Source organism: Malaclemys terrapin, chromosome 24, assembly GCF_027887155.1.
Source record: "Malaclemys terrapin pileata isolate rMalTer1 chromosome 24, rMalTer1.hap1, whole genome shotgun sequence".
Lineage (NCBI taxonomy): Eukaryota > Metazoa > Chordata > Testudines > Emydidae > Malaclemys > Malaclemys terrapin.
In genome coordinates this window covers 8,471,968-8,495,053 of record NC_071528.1, presented here as the reverse complement: position 1 = coordinate 8,495,053, position 23,086 = coordinate 8,471,968, and the positions used below count along the sequence as shown (strand labels likewise).

The window sequence follows — 23,086 nt, the reverse complement described above, 5'->3', positions numbered from 1 at the left end:
GCTAACCTGCCTTCTTGTCTATCTGTCCTTAGACCGTGAGCTATTTAGAGCAGGAATTGTTCCTGCTGGTCTGTCTCAACAGTAAGGGGCCTAAATCCTGAATGAAGCCAAAGAAGAAGAGAGAAAGCCAAGAAAAATCCCATAAAATAAGACAGCTACAGCAATTAGACCTGTCAGTGAGATGATGCTATTGACATTTAATTCTATTAAGGTTCTCGTACTGTATCCATCACCATTGTAACAGAGCACCTGACACATGACTAATCCCATGTTGCTCTGCAGACTAAAATACATCCCTACTCAGGTGACAAGATCAGCACTTATTTGACTCAAAATGACAAGAACAGACATGATCAAAATAAGTGGAAGGCCCTGTATTTTGTTTTTCAAATGCATTTGAAATTAAATCTATGTATTTACACACACCTACAAGCCACATAGGTGGAGGCGATTATCCATGTGCTAAATGAATTCCTACCATTCCTGTTCCACCTGGCATTTACTCTAACAGCTTCCAACAACGGCTTCCCCCCCTCATCTCAAAAACAATCTGCCGGAGAAGTTTCCTCCTTCTTTCTCCAGAAATGTGGAAATTCCCACCAAAAAACAAAAAGAAGTTACCCCTGCCAAGGTCCAGACCAGGCAAAAATCAGCCGTGGATCAGTAACAGCTCTTCTAGGCATGAAAAGGCAAAAAATTTAAAGTCTTATTTCAAAACTATGCAGGGCTAGAAATGAGAATTTTATTGGCCATGTTTTCAAGAGCGTTCTCCAATTAGCAGTTCCCATTTTTCCTCAATGGAGCGGGTGCTAGCCTTATACATTTCTAATAAAACCTACATATTTCTATATACACACACCAGCCGTTTGGAAAGGAGATGACCGGTGTTCTAACAAGACATTAGCACCCAATTAGCACTTGCGTTTAAGACTGGAAAGTTCTGACATATCACCCCTGATATTCTTAAATATTAAAGAAAAAAGCTTTTTTATCCCATTGAGTCCAGTACAGCTGGCCTCATGGGAACTCGGCACGAGACTTCAAAGGTGGAGGAACACAAAAAATATAGTCCCAATAAAAAATGTTTTAAAACTCTAAAATATCCTGAAATTGTATTTGCTATATGGCATATACAGACGACATGATGGCACAGGGCAGCATAAAGATGATATCAACATGTGTTTGAGATGATCTACTTAACAAACCAATAGACTCAGAAATTCCAAGGCCAGAAGGATCATTGTGGTCATCTAGTCTGACCCCCTGTATTGTACAGGCCATCAAACGTCCCAAAATAATTCCTAGAGCAGATCTCTTAGAAAAACATCCAATCTTGATTTAAAAATTATCAGTGATGGGGAATCCACCACGACCTTTGGTGAATTGTTCCAACAGTTAGTTACCCTCACTGTTAAAAATTTACACTTTATTTCCAGCCTGCATTTGTCTAACTTCAACTTCCAGCCATTGGATCGGGATATATTTCTCTGCCAGAAAAAAGGGCCCATTATTAAATATTTCTTCCCCAAGTCTATATTTAGAGGCTGTAATCAAGTTACCCCCTTAACCTCATGAGTAAGGAGACATCCCAAGCTCATGCTAATAAAACACTTGCACCACACCAGCATGTGTTCTCTTCCTCTCATTCATGTTATATAGTATATATATTACACACACATCTTATTTATTTTCTGAAGTCCTTTCAGTTTCCCATGAACAATTCCTGGCCCTGTAGTGACAATACCTTCAGGGCTACATACCGTTGCTGGAGAGGAGCGTGAAGTTAGTGACAGAGAGTGTCTAGTGTTTTCCATCCCCCCATGAATGAGATAGGCTCCTGAGCCGGAGAGGATCTGATTTCCCCCAATGTCCATAGTGATGCCCACCATGCTGTGAGAGGGAATGGCTGTAGGAGAGGATGCCGCTGTAGTCACCTGTGCTCCACCTCCCTGCGGTTCGAAATAGGAAGCTGCGCTGCTGGGGGCATAAATCTGAGCTTCGGTGTTGTAGGAGTAGGCGGCTCGGCTGTCAAAGGAACAATACGGTTAGGATGTGAAGCACACGTGAACGGAGAGGAGCTTAAATATCTAATTTACTCTCACACTGTGATCTTCAGTAAGTTTTTTAAAAAGCCTCGACTCCATTGCAGACGGGATTTGCTCTACTAAAATTTAGTTCAGATATAGAAGTCAGTTGACAACATTAATCTCTCCAATGACAGCCCTGAAGCAGGCATCACGCCAGAGCCCTTTGGAACATTTGCTTTGTCAGCGGTGGAATGTTGGGTACAGCATGAGAGAGCACAGAGCCCAAGAAGGAGCCTTCTGACAGCCTGGCTCTTCAGAAATTAGGGGAAAATTTCCAAAAATGCCTAAATGAGACTGAGGCCTAGTCAACACTGACAAATGTTTGCTACCAACAAACCCTCAGTGCAGACACAGTTTATATAAAGTCAAAAGAGGGCTTATTCTGGTATCAATTCCCCAAATGAAATACACTAAACTGGCAAAAATTGCATCTATATCAGGGCTTTTTCTGGTATAGAAATGTTGTTTTAAAAAACACAAACAAAACTTCACAACCCTAACTAACATTACTGTCCTGGCAAAAATTTCTATTGTAGAACTGGCCTGAAGCTCCTAAGTCTCTTTCGAAAATGAGACTGAAGTTTTTAAGTCCTTTAGGTGCTCTATTTACCCCAGCTCCCTAACAGATACAAAAGGGTTTGGAGAAGGAATATAGGATCCATTTACATAGGGCATGTCTACACTTATCAGTAGATTGCAGCGAGTGTCGATTTAGAGGATCTGGTGAAGACATGCTAAATCAATGGGAGAGTGCTCTCCCATCGATTTGTGTACTCCACCTCCCCGAGAAGCGTAAGGGAAGTTGACAGGAGACGCTCTCCCATCGACACAGCACAGTGTAGCCACCGCGGTCAGTGGATCTAACTATGTCGACTTCAGTTATGTTATTCACGTAACTGAAGTTGCGTAAGTTAGATCGATTTACCAAGGTGGTATAGACCAGCCCATAGAGTGAGCTCCATGTGGTTTAGGGTGGGATCTCCTTGAGGAATTGTGTCTCTCTCACACACAATGTCTCCAGCATCAAAGAAGCAGTATGACCACTGCCACACCCGTTACACAGGGTAGTGCGTGCTGCTTCTCCTCTTGCTCACTCTCCCCTTTATGGGAGCTAGTGCCTGCAGCAGCACTAGAACGGAGCAAACCTTGTTACAGGGGCGAGCGAAAGGACCGACACTGTACCCAGCTGCAAGGTGGGTGTATGAAGTGGAGAATAAGGCTTTTTGTGTACTCTCTCTCCACCGTTCAGGGCAGACACAATTGTGCTCTGTCTCTCAAAGAAAGAAAAATGAACTTTTACATCTGTCAGGGTGGCATTCATTGGCCCTAGTAATGTGAATGACAGAGACTCTTACATGGTTCCATTGGTGTAGACAGCCTCTCCTCCTTCCACATACTGGACCTGGGCTGGGTATACATGCTGCACAGTTTGCACCTGAAACAAATGTGACAATCCTGGGTTTATAGATGAATTATTGACAAGCAGTTATGGAAGACACTGCACACACAAGCAATTAGCATTTAAAAAGCACTCAAAGCTGTTTAAGAATGAATATTAACTTTTAACTTTATATTTGTCCTATTTTTGGAATGTATTTTTTTAAAGCCCTCCTTTTTTAAAATTTCACATCAAAGTTCACACAACTAAAATACACATGGACAATTCTTTGCACAAACAACACTGTTCTCACACCCATCCGTTCTGTACATGCAAACACACACTTCGCCAACACAGCTGCTTGTTTGGGCCTACTATGTGTATGCAAGTCAGGATATTTTTAAAAACCACTGGCTCTAGACAGTCACCTTTACAGAAGAGTGAAATAATTATTTTTTAATATTTATAAAAATAATTTTAAAATAAATCTCTCCCTATAAAGTAAAACCTGATGCAAGACAGGTGACGAGGAGAATTTGATTTTAAACTTTAAACAACTTTGAGAGAATAATCACATGAAATAACAGAGGAAACAGCTCTCCCTGCAAAAAAAATCCATATTTTAATTGATTAAAGAGATAGCCTATACAGTTTCAAGCAGCCCATGCTGGACATGTGGGTAAGGGAGGGGCTGCAGGTTGTTTTTGCTTTCAAATGACTGCATAGCAATAGCATTTGCTCCCCAACTCCATTAATCTTACCTGCTGTGACACCTGCTGAACTCTGGGAATGGAGATCTGCTGCATCTGTGCTCCTTTGGGAGGAGAGCTTGTTGTTTGAACCAAAACCCTCTGAAAAAATAAATAAGAGACATATGCATTTAGACACAGTGTTACAGTTAGACCAAGAACACCCCATTCTGTCTAGGCCATTTCCTGCAATACACTTACTAGAGGATTTGCCCCAAATCCCCAAATAAAGGCAGCAGCCCCACCATACTTTATGGCTACCCACATACGCTCCCTCTCCTAAAGCCTCCACGCATTTTCCATTTAGTCTAAACTACAGTTAAACTGGACATGGGCCCCAAACCCAATACCCTAAACTTTGAGGAGAGCTCAGATGTGGATCCAAATGGTTTGGTTGGGCCCATCTTTAAGTGAAACTTGGTTTAAGCAGCCACCCCAGGGACTAGCAGAAACTGGTCTTAAAACAAAATGTCAACCACAACTATGGTGGAAAATCTCTGCATCTTTCCCCACGCCTGCATTTCTCCTATGCAGGGAAAACTCTTCAAAAGCTGCTACCCCAGGCCACTACCCTTTTTCAAAGTTCACTTCTGCCATAATCCCTACAAGGAACAAAGCAAATACATTTATTGATCTCCATTCAGTGCCATGATGAGCACTAACCCCTTCTGAGTTCTCTCTTTTCAGATGTAAAGCCAACAACATTAAATTGAAATGCATTTTTAATTCTGGATCCTTGAAGCCATTATTGCATAATTTGCCATGTCCGAACAGCCATTCTACACTAATGTCAAAGTTGATTTTCCGACCGCTTCCTTTAATTTTTTTTCTCTTATTATTCGCTTGCAGAAGCTAGTAGTGGGTCTGCAAGTTTAAGTCTGTCTGGAGGAGATTGAAGCAATTTGACCTGGACAATCACTTCTTCAAATTGCTCTTTTTGTGCTACATTAAAAGTGATGTTAGCATAAAAGAACTCGATAAGAAGTTGAAACCTTTAAGGCTTTGCCTTTCAGTTGTTCTTAATGGCATAATCACAGATTGACCTGTGACACATTTGAACTGTTGATGATGAACAGAGATTGCTTGAGAAAGAAACTAATGTTGAAGAGCTGCTGGAAGGCCTGGAAGAGGAATTTACATGTTTAGTGTGGGTATCTTTCGACGACATCTGTGGCATCCAAAATCAATGTTCCAGGATCAAACTCAATATTTCTGCTCCTCCAGAGCAATATTCTGCTGATCCTTTAATAAGCAATGTTTCTTCCGGGTCAAATGGGCCACTGAATTAATCTGAATAAACTGATTTACTAGGCTTTTTCAAGAGAAGCGTGATTCTTTTCTATCTTGCTGCTGGACTCTTGACAAAGTTTACATTTTACTTAAGAAGAGTCATCTGTTTTCATGACTTCACTCCATACAAACACTTGTTTCATAGATTCATAGAGTTTAAGGCCAGAAAGGATCAGTAGATCATCTAGTCTGACCTGCCACATGTCACAGCCCATTAAATTTCACCCAGTTACCCAGTGTTGAGCCCAATAACTTGTGCTTGACTAAGGCATAACGTACATATGGCTAAAGTATACCTTCCAGAAAGGCATCCAGTCTTAATCTGAAGACATTAAGAAATGGAGACTCCACCACTTCCCTTGGTGGCTTGTTCCAATGGTTAATCACCGTCATCAATTTCTATCTTATTTATCATCATTTGAATTTGTCTGGCTTCAGCTTTCAGTTATTGGTTCTTGTACTGCCTTTCTCTGGTAGACTAAAGAGCCCTTTAGTACCCAGTATTTTCTCCTGGTGAAGGCATTTATACACTGATCTTGTCACTTCATTCTTTTTGATAAACTAAAGAGACTGAACTCTGCTGTCTCTCACTCTAGGACCTTTTCTCTAGCCCCCAAATAATTTTTGTGGCTCTTCTTCCCCATGCCCTCCCATTTTTCAAAATCCTTTTTCAAATATGGACAGCAAAAGTGTGAACAGTATTGGTCTGACCAATGCCATATACAGAGGTAAAATCACCTCTCTACTCCTACTTACTATTCCCCTCTTAATTCACTGAAGGACCACATTAGCCCTTTTTGCCTCAGCATCACACTGGGAGCTCATGTTCAGTTGCTTGTCCACTATGACCCCTAAATCCTGTTCAGTGCTTTCTAGGATACAGTTCCCCATTCTGTATGTATGGCCTGTATTCCTTGTTCCTTTGCCTTGGCTGTTTTAAAACACATTTTGTTCAAACAGGTCCACAAGCGAGCCAGATTGCTTTGCATGACTGCCCTGTCCTCATCATGATTTACTACTCCCCCAGTCTTTGTGTCATCCACAAATTTTATCAGCATCGATTTTATATTTATTTCCACAACTGATGAAAATGTGGAAGAGCGTCAAGTCTAGTACCAATTCCTGTGGAACCCCTCTAGAAAACAACCCCACATTTTGATGATGATTCCCTACTGACAACTACTTTTGAGATCGGTCAGTTAGCCCGTTCTTAATCATTTTAATGTGTGCTTGATTGATATTCTACCAGGCTAATTTTTTAAATCAGAATTTTGTGTGACACTATGTCAAATGCCATACAAACATTTATTATATCTACGCAGTTACCTTTAACAACCAAACCTGTAATCTCAAAGAATGAAGTCAGGTTTGCTTGACAAGAGCTATTTTCCATTAAATCATGTCAACGGCATTAATTATATTCCTATCCTTTAATCGTTAGAATGAGAAACAACCTTCTGGTGAAATCAACACTGAAGATCAAAAAATATGATGAGCGAGCCAACTTCATAACAGGACCACATTATACTCTGCAACGTGGGCAGCGCAAGATTCTAGCCAAGCAAGACTCCAAGCAGTCCCCAACTCCATCCACTCCCCTCTTCAACATCCAATGATAGTTAATTTTACCTACTAGCTACACCTCACTCTCCAATCAATCACTCCATCCTTCCACCTGTTCCCCATCCTTTCTGAACAGTTCTATGAAAACTTTCTCATGGTTCCCTAAGAGACATAAGTGGACCCTCAATTTTCTCATCACTTCCCTTTAATATTTTCAAATAAAATTTTAATTCACAGATTGAAATTAGAACCTAATATTTCTAGTATCACAAAAACTTTCAGACATTTTATATGTATGTAAACATGTCAAAAGCAATACACACTCAAAAAGTGAAGAAAATACCTCCAAAATCACCCCCTCTCCACCTAAAAACCCAACTATGTTTTTTTTTCTGATTCCCCCCCCCACACACACACACATATACAAAATTCTGCTGATTTTGATATATCTCAACTCCAGGAGATGCCTTTTTAAACGACGTGGTACAATTTGCATCTTTATTGCTTTTATTGACACATCAAATAAAGACATCAGGACACTGCAATGGATCAAAAACCCAAATTGGCAGGAAAGAGTTTTCTTGGCAACGTGGCTAAATTAAAATCCAAGTCTCATGCCTTAAATCAAAGTGTATGTTTTTATTAAAAACATTTCGATGGCATTTATCAATGCAATATCTAGGTAGGCTTCATCACCACTTACACACACACACACACACTTCAGGTTGATTTTTTAACAAAATCCTTTGAGCCAAGAGTTAAAGCATATTCAGCATTAAAATTAGGTTTATTTTCCATGGAGACAGCATTAACTGCTGTAGCAACGTTACCTGCTGGGAGGCTGGCACTGGCTGCACTACCGGAGCTTGAGCAGATGCAGAAGTACGCAATGCCACAGAAGTCGCTGAATCTGATCCGCCCTCTGAATTCTGCATGCTCACTGCTAAGAGAGAGCACAGAGGAGATCAGATAGAGAAGAGACAACTTCACTAATTTGCAGTTCTCAAAGAAAAGGAGCTCATGTAATCAAAGTCCAAACGAATAAAATCCCAGGAGAAGGTCTACGACCAGTCAGAGAAAGGTAACTACCAGCCTACTTGGAGGATTCTTTTCAGTTTGGGTTCTTATATTACTGCTGTATTATATTAAGATAAATGTACACAACTGTTCCACAGAAAGAAGAAAAGGGAAGGCGCAGAAAATGTGTTTCTGAATATAAATATAACAACAACAAAAAATAGCATTGGGAAATTGTTGTGTCATAGCAGAAGTGCAACTACTCCTCACTGGGACAGAAGTATACTCGAAGATCCAGAACTACAATTTCTTTCCTACCCGGTCTTAGCACATTTAGCTACCGCTAAGTGTGTAAACAAAGCCAAGTGCCAAACAATTTGATTATATACCCAGCAATGTAACAATGACACAGTGGGTTAGAGCACTGGATCTCAACCTTTCCAGACAACTGTACCCTCTCAGGAGTCTAATGTCTTGCATACCCCAAGTTTCACTTCACTTAAAAACTACTTGCTTACAAAATCAGACAAAACACACAAAAGTGTCACCGCACACTATTATTGAAAAATGGCTCACATTCTCATTTTTACCATATTATGAAATAAATCGATAAGAATATAAATATTGTACTTACATTTCAGTGTATTGTATACAGAGCAGTATAAACAAGTCATTGTCTGTATGAAATTTTAGTTTGTACTGACTTCGCTAGTGCTTTTTATGTATCCTGTTGTCAAACTAGGCAAATATCTAGATGAGTTGATGGACCCCCTGGAAGACCTCTGCATACCCTCTGGGGTACATGTACTAGAGCCATGCCCCTTTTGACAGTAATATGTTCCTGCAATGGTGAGGATACCCTGACTAGAGCAGATTTTGTTTAAAAAAAAAAAAATTCAAAGTGATCTTTTATCTCTAAACTGAAAGCTTCAAATAAATAAATAAAAAAAACCCACACTAATATTTCCTTTCGGGTTTCTTATCAAAACCAAAGATTTAGAAATTCCAAATCCTGAGGTTTTGTTTTTTCTCTCTTCTTCCCCTTTTGCCACTGAATGCAACAGAATGAAGACTTCTAGAGTCTCTTCACACACAAACACTCTTTCATTCTTCCCCTTTATTTAGATCTTTCTGTCGGACACTAACGTCTCAAAACTTCCTCAACTCTGGAAAAAAAAGTTTGAGGCAAAAGGAAAAAAAGGAAAATGGAGGAAAAAACCCAAACTCTGGATATTATTCATTTTATTGCACTCCATGACAAAGAGGAAAAAAGGAAAGCAAGGGGAAGGATGGGACACTGACATTTTAAAATATCTAATATGAAAAAAAAAATTCAAAAATGTCACAGAAAAGTTGGGGAAGCTGGAGAACTGAACAAGAGATTGTTCTGTTTTGACCATGCAAAATAGAAACAACTTCAATATTTTTCAGAGTTATTTTTCCATTTTTCTAACTAGCTCTGACCCTGCGCAATCATGTTTTTTCTCTCTCAACTCCACCCAGCCCCAAACAGCTTGTGAGTCATTTTCTCTTTTATGTTTCTCCTGGACAGGGACAGGACAAGACAATTGCTACAGGAATAATATATTCTCAGCTCACTGCTCAAAATACAGCTAAAGGACCAAGAACCAAATACTGCAGATACAAGAGATGGCCAAGTCATATTCTTGATCATAGTTCATATTCTCTTCCTAGGCACCAAGTCATATATACACTCCATTCTCCTTGGGAAATGTGTGCAGAATAGGTTTGCATACAACCAGGGCCGGCTCCAGGGTTTTGGCCGCCCCAAGCAGCCAAAACAAAAAAACAAACAAAAAAAGCCGCGATCGCAATCTAAAAAAAGCCGCGATCGTGATCTGTGGCAGCAATTCGGCGGGAGGTCCTTCACTCCCAGGCGGAGTGAGGGACCGTCCGCCGAATTGCCGCCGAATACCTGGACGTACCGCCCCTCTCCGGAGCGGCCGCCCCAAGCACCTGCTTGAGAAGCTGGTGCCTGGAGCCGGCCCTGCATACAACTAGGGTGACCAGGTGTCCGGTTTTCGACCAGAACACCCAGTTGAAAAGGCACCCTGGCGGCTCCAGTCAGCACTGCCGACTGGGCCGTTAAAAGTCTTGTCAGCAGTGCTGTAGAGCCACGGCAGGCTAGTCCCTACCTGTCCTGGGGTCTCACGCTGCGCCCCAGAAGCAGCCAGCTGCCCCAGCCCTGAGCACCTCCAAACCCAGAGCCCCCTTGTGCACCCCAAGCCCCTCATCTCTGGCCCCATCCCAGAGCCTGCACCCCCAGCCCAGAGCCTGTACCCCCTCCTATACCCCAACCTCCATCCCCCCCAACCCAGAGCCCCCTCCTGCACCCCAGAGCCCGCACCCCCAGCCAGAGCCCTCACCCCCTCCAGCACCCCAACTCCCTACCCCAGCCCAGAGCCCCCTCCCACACCCTGAACTCCTCATTTCTGGCCCCATCCCAGAGCCCACACCCCCATTTAGAGCCCTCTCCTGCAATGCAACCCCCTGCCCCAGCCCAGTGAAAGTGAGTGAGGGTGGGGGAGAGAGAGTCTCAGGGGAAGGGGTGGGGCTAGGGTGTTCGGTTTTGTGCCAATAGAAAGTTGACAACCCTACATACAACTCCATTATATCAAGTATCTGCTGCTTTGCCTCCCTGGCTGAATGTATTTTTGAAAGGTATCTAAAAAATTTATTTATAAAAAGATTCCAGTTGCATCAGTACAATGTGACAAATTTATAGATATAAGAATAATTCTCTCTCCGAAGTTACGGAATAGCATCACATCTGTACTAGTCCTGGGGCCCACGTTATTTGCAAGTAAACAGCTGGCCAGCACAAGACCTTTGGTGAAGAAGATAAATGTATACATTAATACAAACAGGGGAATAAACTGTCTCAAGGAGAAGAAACAATCTCATTTGTGAGCTCCTTTATAATGCAGTAGGATCAGAAATGCACCTTAATCTCATTTCCATTTTTCCTAAGGACTTTTCACAGTGTTGTATGAGCCTACGTCTCAAGTGGAGTAGTAGTATATTGCTCCAGTATCAAATTGCCCTCTATGAGCCTGATGCTTGCAGGGGATGCTCAGGACCTTGGCAGGGTCAGATCCTGAAGCACCCGGTCTATAAGAAATATTTGTAAAGTGTAGATACAGTTGTAAGAGGAACCATGTGAAAGTGGCACCATCTCAAGTATCTGCTACTCCCTGTGCCTTCAAGTCACATGTACTCTCCTTTACTGAAAAGTTTTTCTCTCCCAGTGACTCTGAACATCCAAAAGGGATAGGAAGGAGGGTGGGAGCTGGATCTTATTTTCCTCACACTTGCATCATCAACACCAGGGCTGGCTCCAGGTTTTTTGCTGCCCCAAGCAAAAAAAAACAAAACAACCGGAGAGCCACCGCCGAAGCAAAAAAAAAAAATCTACACAAAAAACCCCAGAATGCCGCCCCTTGAAAAGTGCCGTCCCAAGCACATGCTTGGAATGCTGGTGCCTAGAGCCGGCCCTGATCAACACTGTCAGATTTGTTACAACTGCAGACTCTTTACTACTGAGGATGATGCCATAAACACAGAGAACCCAGCAGGATTTTCAGATCCCAAGTGAAGTTTGAGGCACTGGCCATTAGAAAAGCCATTGATATGTAAATTGAGCAAATGTGATCTGGAGCTCCAGAATGACATTTTACATAGTGATTTTTTTTAAACAGAGTGAAAACCTCCTTGGATAATTTCCACCTTCCTTCAAAGCTGTTCCATGCTTCTTGGGAACGGAAGAGGCAAATATGTTGATGCCTGCTGCTAAGATTCACTTGTGCTGCTGACAAGGCTAGAACATAAACAGACTCCTACACGGAGTGATGATTCCTACTCTCTGAAGAGCTGTACACAAATGTTGCCCTGTATCTTGGGAGGACATTTGCACTCACAGGAGCTGGATGTTCCAGGGCAGCGGCAAGAAGCATCGAGCGCCAAACAGGAGATTTTCAGAGGCACAAATAGGAGTCAAGCACCCAATTTCCACTGAAAGTCAATACAGGCTGGATGCGTAACTCCCATTTATGCCATTGAAAGCCCGCCCTCCCCCTTCGTCATTTAGAGCTAATGCTATGTCTACACTACAGAGCCTCAACTGGCATAGATTTGTTGGCATAACTTTGCTGACCTAGCCTGCTAGTGTTTGCACTTAGGACGGAAGAGTCCTGCACTTAGGAGGGAAGAATCCCATTCACTGTTACAGACTAGGAACTGAATGGTTAGGCAGGAGTTCTGCAGAAAAGGACCTAGGGGTTACATTGGACGAGAAGCTGGATATGAGTCGACAGTGTGCCCTTGTTGCCAAGAAGGCTAACGACATTTTGGGCTGTATAAGTAGAGGCATTGCCAGCAGATCGAGGGACGTGATCATTCCCCTCTATTCGACATTGGTGAGGCCTCATCTGGAGTACTATGTCCAGTTTTAGGCCCCACACTACAAGAAGGACGTGGAAAAATTGGAAAGAATCCAGCGGAGTGCAACAAAAATGATTAGGGGGCTGGAGCACATGACTTATGAGGAGAGGCTGAGGGAACTGGGATTGTTTAGTCTGCAGAAGAGAAGAATGAGGGCGAATTTGATAGCTGCTTTCAACTACCTGAAAGGGGGCTTCAAAAGAGGATGGATCTAGACTGTTCTCAGTGATACCTGATGACAGAACAAGGAGTAATGGTCTCAAGTTGCAGTGGGGGAGGTTTAGGTTGGATATTTGGAAACACTATTTCACTAGGAGGGTGGTGAAGCACTGGAATGGGTTACCTAGGGAGGTGGTGGAATCTCCTTCCTTAGAGGTTTTTAAGGTCAGGCTTGACAAAGCCCTGGCTGGGATGATTTAGTTGGGGATTGGTCCTGCTTTGAGCAGGGGGTTGGACTAGATGACCTCCTGAGGTCCCTTCCAACCCTGAGATTCTATGTTTTTAGTGTAGACGCAGCATATACCAACAGAAGAAATTTTTCTGTCACTGTCGGAACACCATCTCCCAGTGTAGACAAAGCCTAAGCGTTAAAGGGAAGAGCCTCGTCTTAGATGCTCTACCCCAGTGGTACCCAAACTTTAACAACCCGCGAACCCCTTTCACGAAAATATCAAATCTCATGAACCCCCTCCTAAAAATGAATATTTCCAGGGATTTTCTCCCTTACCTGAGCATAAATTATAGTGATCCTGGAAATAATTTGGTTTTTTTATGACAAGTTTATTACACACTATTTATTATTACATTATTATTTATCATTACATTATTAATTTTATTACATTATGAAAATGGCAACACTCTTCTAAGATTTCACTTTTGTAGTTCATATCACTTCGATTAAGCCTCCTACATGTTTCATCAAGGAGTACCAGACATGAAACAGCATGAAGGTCTTTGAGAAGCCAACTCAAATAAAGAGTTCCTCCCACAAGCATTCGGGTCTTGAGCAGTCCAGGCAAACAACGCACAACTACAACAAAGCTAAAACTTGTTCTGCCAGGAAGTCATGGTCACAGGACTCGGGCTGCTGGCGCTTGGGGTCCCTAGGGATGGCTTTGTCTGCCATTACAGAATTTTTTTTCTGAGAACCCCCAATACATTTCGCGAATCCCCAAGGGTTCACGAACCCGTTTGGGAACCACAGCTCTACCCGGATTTATGTCAGCAGGAGTACAGCTGCTAACTTCTCACATAGCCTTTGGAAATTCTGCTCACCTCTATCAAACTGATGCCTGCTACAAGTTGCAAAGGGACTCACTTTATCCCTCTATCTGGTTTCTGACCTGTCCTCGGCGCACCAATTCCATGGCATTCTAGATCAATTGTGCCTAATGCAGACTCAGTTGCTCAAATGTAAATTCTGCTACATTTCAATGATGCAAATTTTGCTACTATCCGTATTAGTTTTGGCATAAAGAATAGAAAGGTGCACACAGCCAAGCCACATTAGCCATATGATCTTGATATCAGGAGGACACTGAAGTTAGCTATCAGCAGAAAAGAGTAACAGGACTATTTAAAGTGATCGATGGACCCTGGTAGCCAACTAATGAAGTGACACCTATGCAATCCCATTTGTCTGAATAGATTTGTACAGGTGAAAATGATTTGTTAACAACTGTAATTCCAATCAGTTGATGATGCATAAGAAGGAATAGAATCCAAAACTGACTCTCTCAGCTGTGTTGGCTCTTGCATGGCTAAGGAGTAAAAAGAAGTCAATTATTGTTGTCAGTAAAGTCAGCAGACCAGATTCTGAGCACTCACATGGGGAACAGCTCTGTAGTAAGAAGGGGCCTTTTTAAAAATATTCATTTTCAGATTAAGGCAAGCTTTAAAACTCTGCTTGTCCAATTCACCAAGTGATGTGACAATACAGTGCTTGTGACATCACAGTTCCCCACTATGGAAGTGATTGGAAAGGTCTAAACTCTGGATTGCAACATCGTTAAATGAATAAGGCAGATGCAGAAGGCTGCTGTACTCTGGAAACCTTCTGTTTACACACAGCTATCTTGGTATCCAAGCAAACAGCAGTGACAGGAAAGGAAATACAGAAAAAGCTAACAACTTCTGGGTTCTATTTCTGGTTCTAGCACCAACTTGCTTTTGACCTTGAGCAAGTCATTTCCCCTCTCCTATGTCTCAATTTTCCCATTTGTAAAGAAAAAATGGATAATTAGTTTCCTATCTAAGGTGTTTTTAAGGTATCCACCTCAGAATGTTAACACCCAAAGGCATTAGAGAAAGACTAGTAATATTAAAAACTTCAAAAATTGCTGACACAGGGCGATTTCATACATTCCAATTTTTACTGTTTAATTCATAAACCACACTGCCTTAGTATGATTGGTCTTGTCGATTTTAATCCATCTTGTCTGGGTGTGCCTTAAAACGCTAGGAAAACAAAGATGAGTGTTTCAAAATACTTTCCACACAGTGTTGCAGTGAGGAAAAAATAAAAGTAAAAATAGACTACTCAGGAGTAAATACTACATAGCTTTCCTCATGCATGTCTATTTTAACTTTGTAACAAGGGAAACCCCACTCCCTACCAATTCCCAGGCTTAAAAACAAATAAACAAACAAAAAGGTAAATTTAGCCCTGCTCCTACACTTGACGGTCTATGGGTGCACCCCAGCACCCACACAGCGCTCCACTGAAGTCAATGGGACTCTGTGTGGGGATACCCAACTGCAGAATTGGGGCCTTAAAGAAGAACTGCAAGGATCTGTCTACAGAATGTTTTAACAGAGCATCAGCTCCCAAATACCCAAACTAAAGTTTCTAAGGGCAGGTCTTCACTACAGGGGGGGATCGATTTAAGATACGCAAATTCAGCTACGCGAATAGCGTAGCTGAATTCGACCTATAGGAGCCGACTTACCCCGCTGTGAGTACGGCAGCAAAATCGACCTCCGCGGCTCCCCGTCGACAGCGCTTACTCCCACCTCCGCTGGTGGAGTAAGAGCGTCGATTCGGGGATCGATTGTCGTGTCCCGACGAGACGCAATAATTTGATCCCCGAGAGATCGATTTCTACCTGCTGATTCAGGCGGGTAGTGTAGACCTAGCCTAAGCTACATGCTGAGGCCTCCAACCTATAATATCACTGCTGATTGGAGGCAGGGCAGGGAGTCTGCCTATAAGAAAATATTTCATTCACTTAACTCCAGTATTCTGGTCCTGATTCAGCAACATATGCAACCACATGACTAACTTTAAGCAGGAGAGTAGTCCCATTCGCTTAAGCTCCTTTCGCAACCAGGGCATAAGTGAATCGTTGTGGTACTCCTTTAATGGTGTGCCTATTTACACACTATTTGTATACAAAGAAGCATATGAAAAAAGTTGTGGTATTGCCATTTGTACTGAATATATAAATATCAAAAGAGATCAAGGATTATATATTGTTGGGAGGCACTAACACTGATGCCCGTGGAAACCAGAGTACCAATAGGAGATTTGACATACACCTTAGCAACGGTATTAATTTATTCTCTATTATTTTTTAACCTGAAATACATAAGGAAAAATAATCAAGCAGTAGAGAGAATGTCTCCCTTCCCCAATCCAAAACAATCAATCAATGTAGATATCACATTATCAAGTACAAGAATTAATATTGTTTTTCAGAAAGTTACTGGAGCATTTTGGGAGACAAAATTTATGTTAAACTATTTTGTGGGGGAAAAAATTCAGTTCACCTTTATGTTAAAGTTTATTTGGCGACCAGATTTTCTTTAAACTTCTAGGATATTTTTAATCCTTTTCTTATCATTTTGGCAAATGTTTAAAGAAAAGTTTGTAGAGTGGAACATCACATAAAGGACAATTCAGTAGTGGGAGGGCAGATTTGGGTTGAAACTTTTACAGAATACTAAAGAATGCCACTACTTTATATTTCATTCTTTTCTCCTAAGGATTTTAAAGCACTTCACAACTATTAATTAAGCTTCACAATATCTCCTTGAGGACAAGTTATTATAACCAGATGGTAAACTAAGGCATAAAAAGCAGTTGGTTAAGCAACTTGCCCAATGAAACACAGTGAGCCAGTAGCAAAGCTAAATATTTAGAACTGTAGAATATTAAAAAAATACTAAGTCTTCACTTCATGCCTTTCATCTGAGGATTTCAAATTAAGATAGAACAGTGGAAAAACAGCCCAATTACAATTATTCACATGAAGTGCTGTACTCCACCTGTAGCTGACAGCAGAGGCTCTCAGACACAGACCTTTGCCTATTTTTAATTTCAGTTCACAATAGAGTCCCAAGGAAAAACATAAGCCATGTTAAATAAACATTAATAGGAAGGAAAATTGGACAGGTAGACATGACAGAGCAACAAAAAGATGTAACAGTTCAGCAGCATCCATATTCAATAATGCAAGGTCAAGATCAGCATTTCCGAACACCTCCTCGTATTCAATTTCTCTTTAAAACAATGCTGCACATAACCTTTGTCTTTATCATTAACATTGGTTAATTTAAAGTAATATTTCCTAACTGCAAGGTACATACCAGATTTTCAGCTGTGCAGAGCCTGTGCTGTTTCATTGAGTCTGAGCCATCCAGAGACCAAAACGGCCCCAATGTAATTTAAAGTAGTCTAGTTAAACTTCTAGTCCAGTATGCTCACTGCATGCAAGGTTGTATAAAGAATTTCCGGTTGTATCCTGAGTCTCACAATATTTGGCATTTTACTTAAAGCCCCAGTTCTTGGAAACAAGTGGGTTATGTGAGAATCTCAGCTTTCGCTTAAAAAAAAATATATTAAAGATTTCTAGCCCTTATGGTTGCAAAGAAAAGCTTGAAAATGTGATTCAAGTGCATGCTAAAAAGCCAGAAGGTAAATAATATATTTTAATCTCAATACTTTTAAGCCAATGTCATGATTTTCAGGGGGCTTGGCTCATGGATGTTGAATGCTTGGAGTCAGCAAGACCGAGTCTGTATTATCCATATCATTTGACAAAAACCATAAAATTATGTTAAAAGATCATATTTGAAAAGTATATGTAGACGGATGTAAAGTACAGCCTTAACTTTTAGAATGACTTGACCTGAACGATGTCTCACCGTTAACACTGGCTGCTAGAATCTAAACTAACACCAGGGTTTGCTTTGCATGGAACTTTTAAGGAAGAGTAAATTTTAAAAAGAACAAAAAACAAACAAAAAAAACCCCTAAGCTATTCAGCTTCTGCAGTTTTTATCCAGGTTTAGTTTGCTTAGAGCATTTTTTTATTTCTGTAAAGAAGGAACCAGTTACAGCTGAAATCAGAAGAAATAACTTCAAGTATCAGGCCATCATGTTCTCAACAGGCATTAAGAGGGTATTTTCTCCAAAGTGTGTGTCTGTAGCCATGTACATATATAAAAATGAAAAGTATTAAAACGGTTTCAAAATATACGCTACATGGAAGATATTAGTTCTCAAGACCCTCCACAGTAATCAAAAATATGTAGTAAGAAGGAAGCAGAGGTTTGCTGCTTTTCCATTCCTTCACCAATAAATGCTTACTATGCATCTCCAACAGCAACTATGCCACACTTATTTAAGAAGGTATCATGTGGACAAATATTTTCCACTTCACTTGCCACTTTTGGCCTGCGCTCTATTTAAAAAACTGCCCTGAAATGGAATTAATTGCATTTTGACTGAAGCATATAAAGTATAGGAGATAAACCTTCTTCAATGATTTTGCAATGGATGAAACCAAGATCAGCTCAAGTAATTAAGCCAGTTTAAGACAGAGCTATGTAAGATATCTGCATCAGAAATAGATTATTCCCTGCCTGCATCCTCAACCCAACACATTCATCTGTCTTTTTCTCCAGGGCACACAGTCACAAAAATACAAGGAGTTTCCCTAAAACTCAGATCAAGGGAAGAAAGTTTTTCCACAGTCCATAGAACTTAAAAGCAGGAGGAGCACATTAGCAAATACTTTCAAACTGCCAACAAATGACTCTGAACCAGAATCCAGGGCCAAATCCCCCACCCCCAAAACTTTAGCAAAGTTTGGCTCCAGTTTACCCACTTCTAAAAGCTTATTGACCTGAAACGAAACCCTTATTACTTTCTGACAGCTGAAGTAAGCCAAAGCTCGGTACCTATGGATCCAATCTATAAAAGCTAATCAGTATGGTTACTTTCCAGTTTAAGAGAACATGGAGGGTGCCTATAAAGAGACAAGGCTCCCAGCATGGTTGTTAGTAATAAGCACACCTCAAAATATTTGGAAGTCTGGCAGCTAAGCATCTGAGGTTTAATGTTTCTGCAAAACACAATGTGCCTGAAAATCCTAAGATCAGGTACGCTCACGAGATCTACAGTATTTCCTGATTTATGGACAGATCTGAAGAAAAAAAACAGGAAAGAATAGCCTCTCCTATGTCTCCTTTCAGATAAAACCAGGAAATGCAGCAGTACGTTAAGAACATACTAAATCTAGGCCCATCAGAATCCTGGCCTCCATGCCAAGATCTGCCACCCCAACCCCAGCCCAGTCAACCGTGTCTGCAGTGAACAATCATTGGCCAGTGCTTCTCTACTTTCATCAGATCGCACAACTTTTGTTGTGGGAGGGCACCCAAGATCCTTGTCTGCAAGTCCTACAGTAGCAGCACTCATGTGCCACCAGCTATTCACAGACCTATGGTTGCATCTGGCGGCCCTGACCACTGGGTCCAGGTCCCAACAATTCTTCCTTAATCCTTCCCTTGATTCACCGTAAGAGTTGGGTGAAGGTTGGAGCCACTTATAAATATCTATGTGGTTTTAACGTGCCCTTCACTATGGTATCCGAGCACACTGTTATGTTGTTTGAAATCGTTCACTCAATTGTAGCTGATCTTTCCCTCTCTGTTCCTCAAAATCAGAAATTAGGTGGCATTATCATGGCATGCAAAACAGGCTCATCCAAGGGCTCTTGTGAATTATGGGTTATGGCGTTTACTCTTTCAACAGCCTGAGGTAAGTGGAGGGTGAAAATGGCAAGGAACCTGATAATGAGCTGATTCTGGAATCGTTGCTTTTTAATTGATTAAATTGCTTCAGAATGTTATAAAGACAGAAGGCACCAGAACCTTCCACTGATTAAGTTAAATTAAATTAAAAGAGACAAAACACTGCTTCTGTAAGAGCTCTAGTTACCTGGAAACACAGATGAACCCAAAACACAGGTTTCAAGGCTTTCAAGGACAACAAGCAGTATATCTGTATTTCAGGAACATGGTCCTCATGGAAAAATACAAACTTGGAAGGAACTTTTTATAGCAATAGTTAATACTACAAATACACTCTCAGTCTTGAATTGGATTTCATGGAACTGAATCATGCAATATAGATATTCTATTATCATGCAGCCAGGGAAATTTAATGGTCTTCATTGTTTTCTTTAAGTTTCCCTTTCACTGATGTGGAAGAGTGTTAGGAACTTTTTTGTGTTGATAATTTAAAAGGGGTTTCCTTATGAGTCAGTTGAATGTGTGGCAGAAGTAGCAACAGCATATGCTGCCAGGAGGATGGTTGACGACTCCCCACGTGTGGTATCTCAAACCTAAATGCAAGGAGAGTAACTATGAGCTGCAGTCAAATCACAAGGAAGTTCCCATACACAAAGTGATCCATTTTACATGCTTTTCGTTTTTGAGGACGAGAACTTTAAAAATGTCAGAAGGAGAACTTAACTCCTTCAGACCTGAATTCTAGTAGCCATATTCAGAACACACCACTTCAGTGGCTGTAAGAAGTACAGAAGCTAACGAGCACCCAGTTTGCTACCATGCTGAGTTTCAACCTTAGGCTATCAGTACCCTAAACTATCTGAACTCCAGGGCTCAGAAGACTCAAAAATGATACTGCAAGAGATATCAGGTGCCAAACGCTCATTGTCTATCTCACCACTGTGCTGTCCAACCATTCATCCAACCACAGTACTCCACTGACTAAAACGAAGTGCCCTTAAAAGAAAGTTACAGTGATATTTTAAGTAACAGAAAATTAAGGGTTCTAATTTTAAAGGAAAATTGAATTATTTTTTTTAAAGATAGACACAGAAGCAATTCCCAAATTGCTAATACAATACATACGCAGACTTGAGCATGTTTGATAAATGAATACATGAATAAGTCTGTTCCTTTTCTATAGGCCTGCCAAGTCCTGATTTCAGAGAGAGGTTTCTTTTGCTACAACTGAAGGCAACTAATGTAGCATGAGAAATGCAACTTCTTGTGCTGTACTGGGTGTCAGTGGGGTTATCAGCTGTAGCTAGGGAAACCAGAACCATGCACTCAGATGTACAGTATGCCTAGGCCTTTCAGTTCACCTTTAAATTGTAGTTACTGGTAACGAGAAAGTTCGCAGATGGAGAAAGTGCTGCAGTCTCAAACTAATTTTTTTTTGTTTTGTTTCCATACATTTATATTTAAGGCATAGCTTCTTTTCAGTATAGTTTCTTTATCCTGTATCTATGATAATGACACAGCTACTAATCAAGAGCAGTTTATAAATCAACATATTACTCTTCAAATACACTTTTATACATCTTTAAGACACATTGTCGGGTTAAAAATTGCTCACCTGCGTTACGAGAAACATTTGAAAAGTATTCATATTGGAAGATTTTTAAAGATCTAATTCACTTTTCACCATTCATGCTCTTTTTCTTTAAGCTTCTCTTATCTTAGACAAAGAAAAATAAGCTAGTCGGTCTCAATTTCTACCTTTTTCTCCACTAGCACAATTTTAGGTTGCAAATACTGCAGAGGAATGTCTAAATACAAACAAATGGAATTTATTGATTATACACTTGCAAACATGTCTAATAATGATTAGCTTCTGTAGAACTTTGGACCCAACTACCCAACAGTGTCCCATACCATAGCCACACATACTGCATTGAAAGTAAATAGATTGGGATGAAAGTTTACAGAAACAATGAAGCTCAAGGTAATTGGGTTGTTCTTTCCCTTTTCCAAGCCTCCAAGGTTTCGCCCAAAGAAATTAACATACACTTATTTGCCCCTCCGCATTCCCAAATCACAGTACCAACTCTAAGCAATTTGAACAGGCTTGCCTCTCACGTTTCTAAACATCTCCCACTTTGGAAAGGACAATTAGACTGTGTTGTGACTTGCCTTCCTTCCTTTACTAAAATCCTGGAGGGAAACCTTATTTTTGGATATACAGTATATCTGGAAGGGGACATGGGATACATAGGTGCCAATGAGTAGGTTTCAGATCCTCATACTGGTAATAATATTTAACTTCAATACAAACTACACAGGAACTGTTATCACATCACAATGAGACAAGAGGAGAAAGCAGAATAGCATTGTACATGTTACAAGAAGATATTGACAGGACAGGAACACAGATCAGGCCATTGGTCCTTCAAGTCTAGTATCCTGCTTTAGGCAGTGAAGAGTACTTGATATTTCAAAGGGAAGTGGGGAGGGGGAAATGGCCCTGGCTAATTGAGCAATGCACTACCCAAGGTGAGGAAAGTTCTTTCCTGAGCCATGTGGTGGTCAACTTATCCTCTTAAACGTGAAATTTGATTACCCTCATTTTAGGATGCATAACTACAAATATTGGCTATAAAACTGAGCCCCTTTTCAAACCCTGCTGTTCTAGGTTCTCCTATGGCAGAGAATTCTATAGGATGATTACACATGGTGAGAAATAGTAGTCACTCTATTTCAGGAGTTCTCAAACTGGGGCTCGGGACCCCTCGGGGGGGTCACGAGGGTATTACATGGGGGGGGGTCGCGAGCTGTCAGTCTCCACCCCAAGCTCCACTTTGCCTCCAGCATTTATAATGGTGTTACATATATTAAAAAGTGTTTTTAATTTATAAGGGGGGGGGTGTCGCACTCATAGGCTTCCTATGTGAAAGGAGTCACTAGTCCAAAAGTTTGACAACTGCTGCTCTATTTATTTTGAGTCCAACAGTCCAGCTTGATCTAAACCTATCTGGTCATTTGTACTTGGTTTATGCTTGTTTAGGTCAGACAATCTTTTTTTAAGTGAGCAGGAAAGCTGGCCAGCCCCTGGTCAAGTTAAGTGTGAAGCGGAAGGCTCAGTTCTGTATTTCAATTTAGATGTGGGCAACAGCAGCTGTCCCTGTCATGCCTATCTGGTGAATAACAAACACAGAAGTATCTCCTGCCAACACATTATTGTTATTTATATTTATATAGCACCATTCATGAGTGCTCAGAGTTCGGGCGAACAAACCACAAACATAAATTGTGGTCATTCATGAAAAGAAATCTTCAAATTAGATTTTAAAATAGCAACTGGCCCAGCAAACTGGAGCTCTCTGGGGAGAGATTCTACCATAGGGGCAGCAAAGGTTTGAAAAATATGGTATTTGGGATGAGCAAATGGCAGCAGTATTATTATTACATAAACTCTGGGCCTGTGCTGGACAGCTTCAAAAGTCAGTCAGGGCAGACTAAGCAAG

The 23,086-nt window shown here is 41.0% G+C and overlaps 1 protein-coding gene across 4 annotated transcripts in view; it reads right to left on the bottom strand.

The window, feature by feature from the left end:
- The window catches only part of RFX2 (regulatory factor X2), a 102,686-nt gene that overhangs the window by 48,280 nt on the left and 31,320 nt on the right, over positions 1-23,086 (bottom strand). For 2 of the 4 annotated variants that reach the window (XM_054013955.1, XM_054013953.1), the window contains exons 2-5: positions 7,898-8,007; positions 4,227-4,316; positions 3,443-3,522; positions 1,761-2,025 (exon numbers count right to left, since the gene is read on the bottom strand). In XM_054013955.1, the coding sequence (XP_053869930.1) occupies positions 1,761-2,025; positions 3,443-3,522; positions 4,227-4,316; positions 7,898-8,002 (540 nt within the window). In that variant the 5' untranslated portion in view covers positions 8,003-8,007. Of the gene's footprint in view, positions 1-1,760; positions 2,026-3,442; positions 3,523-4,226; positions 4,317-7,897; positions 8,011-23,086 lie in introns of all 4 variants that reach the window. The other 2 variants (XM_054013954.1, XM_054013956.1) reach the window with 2 other exon arrangements.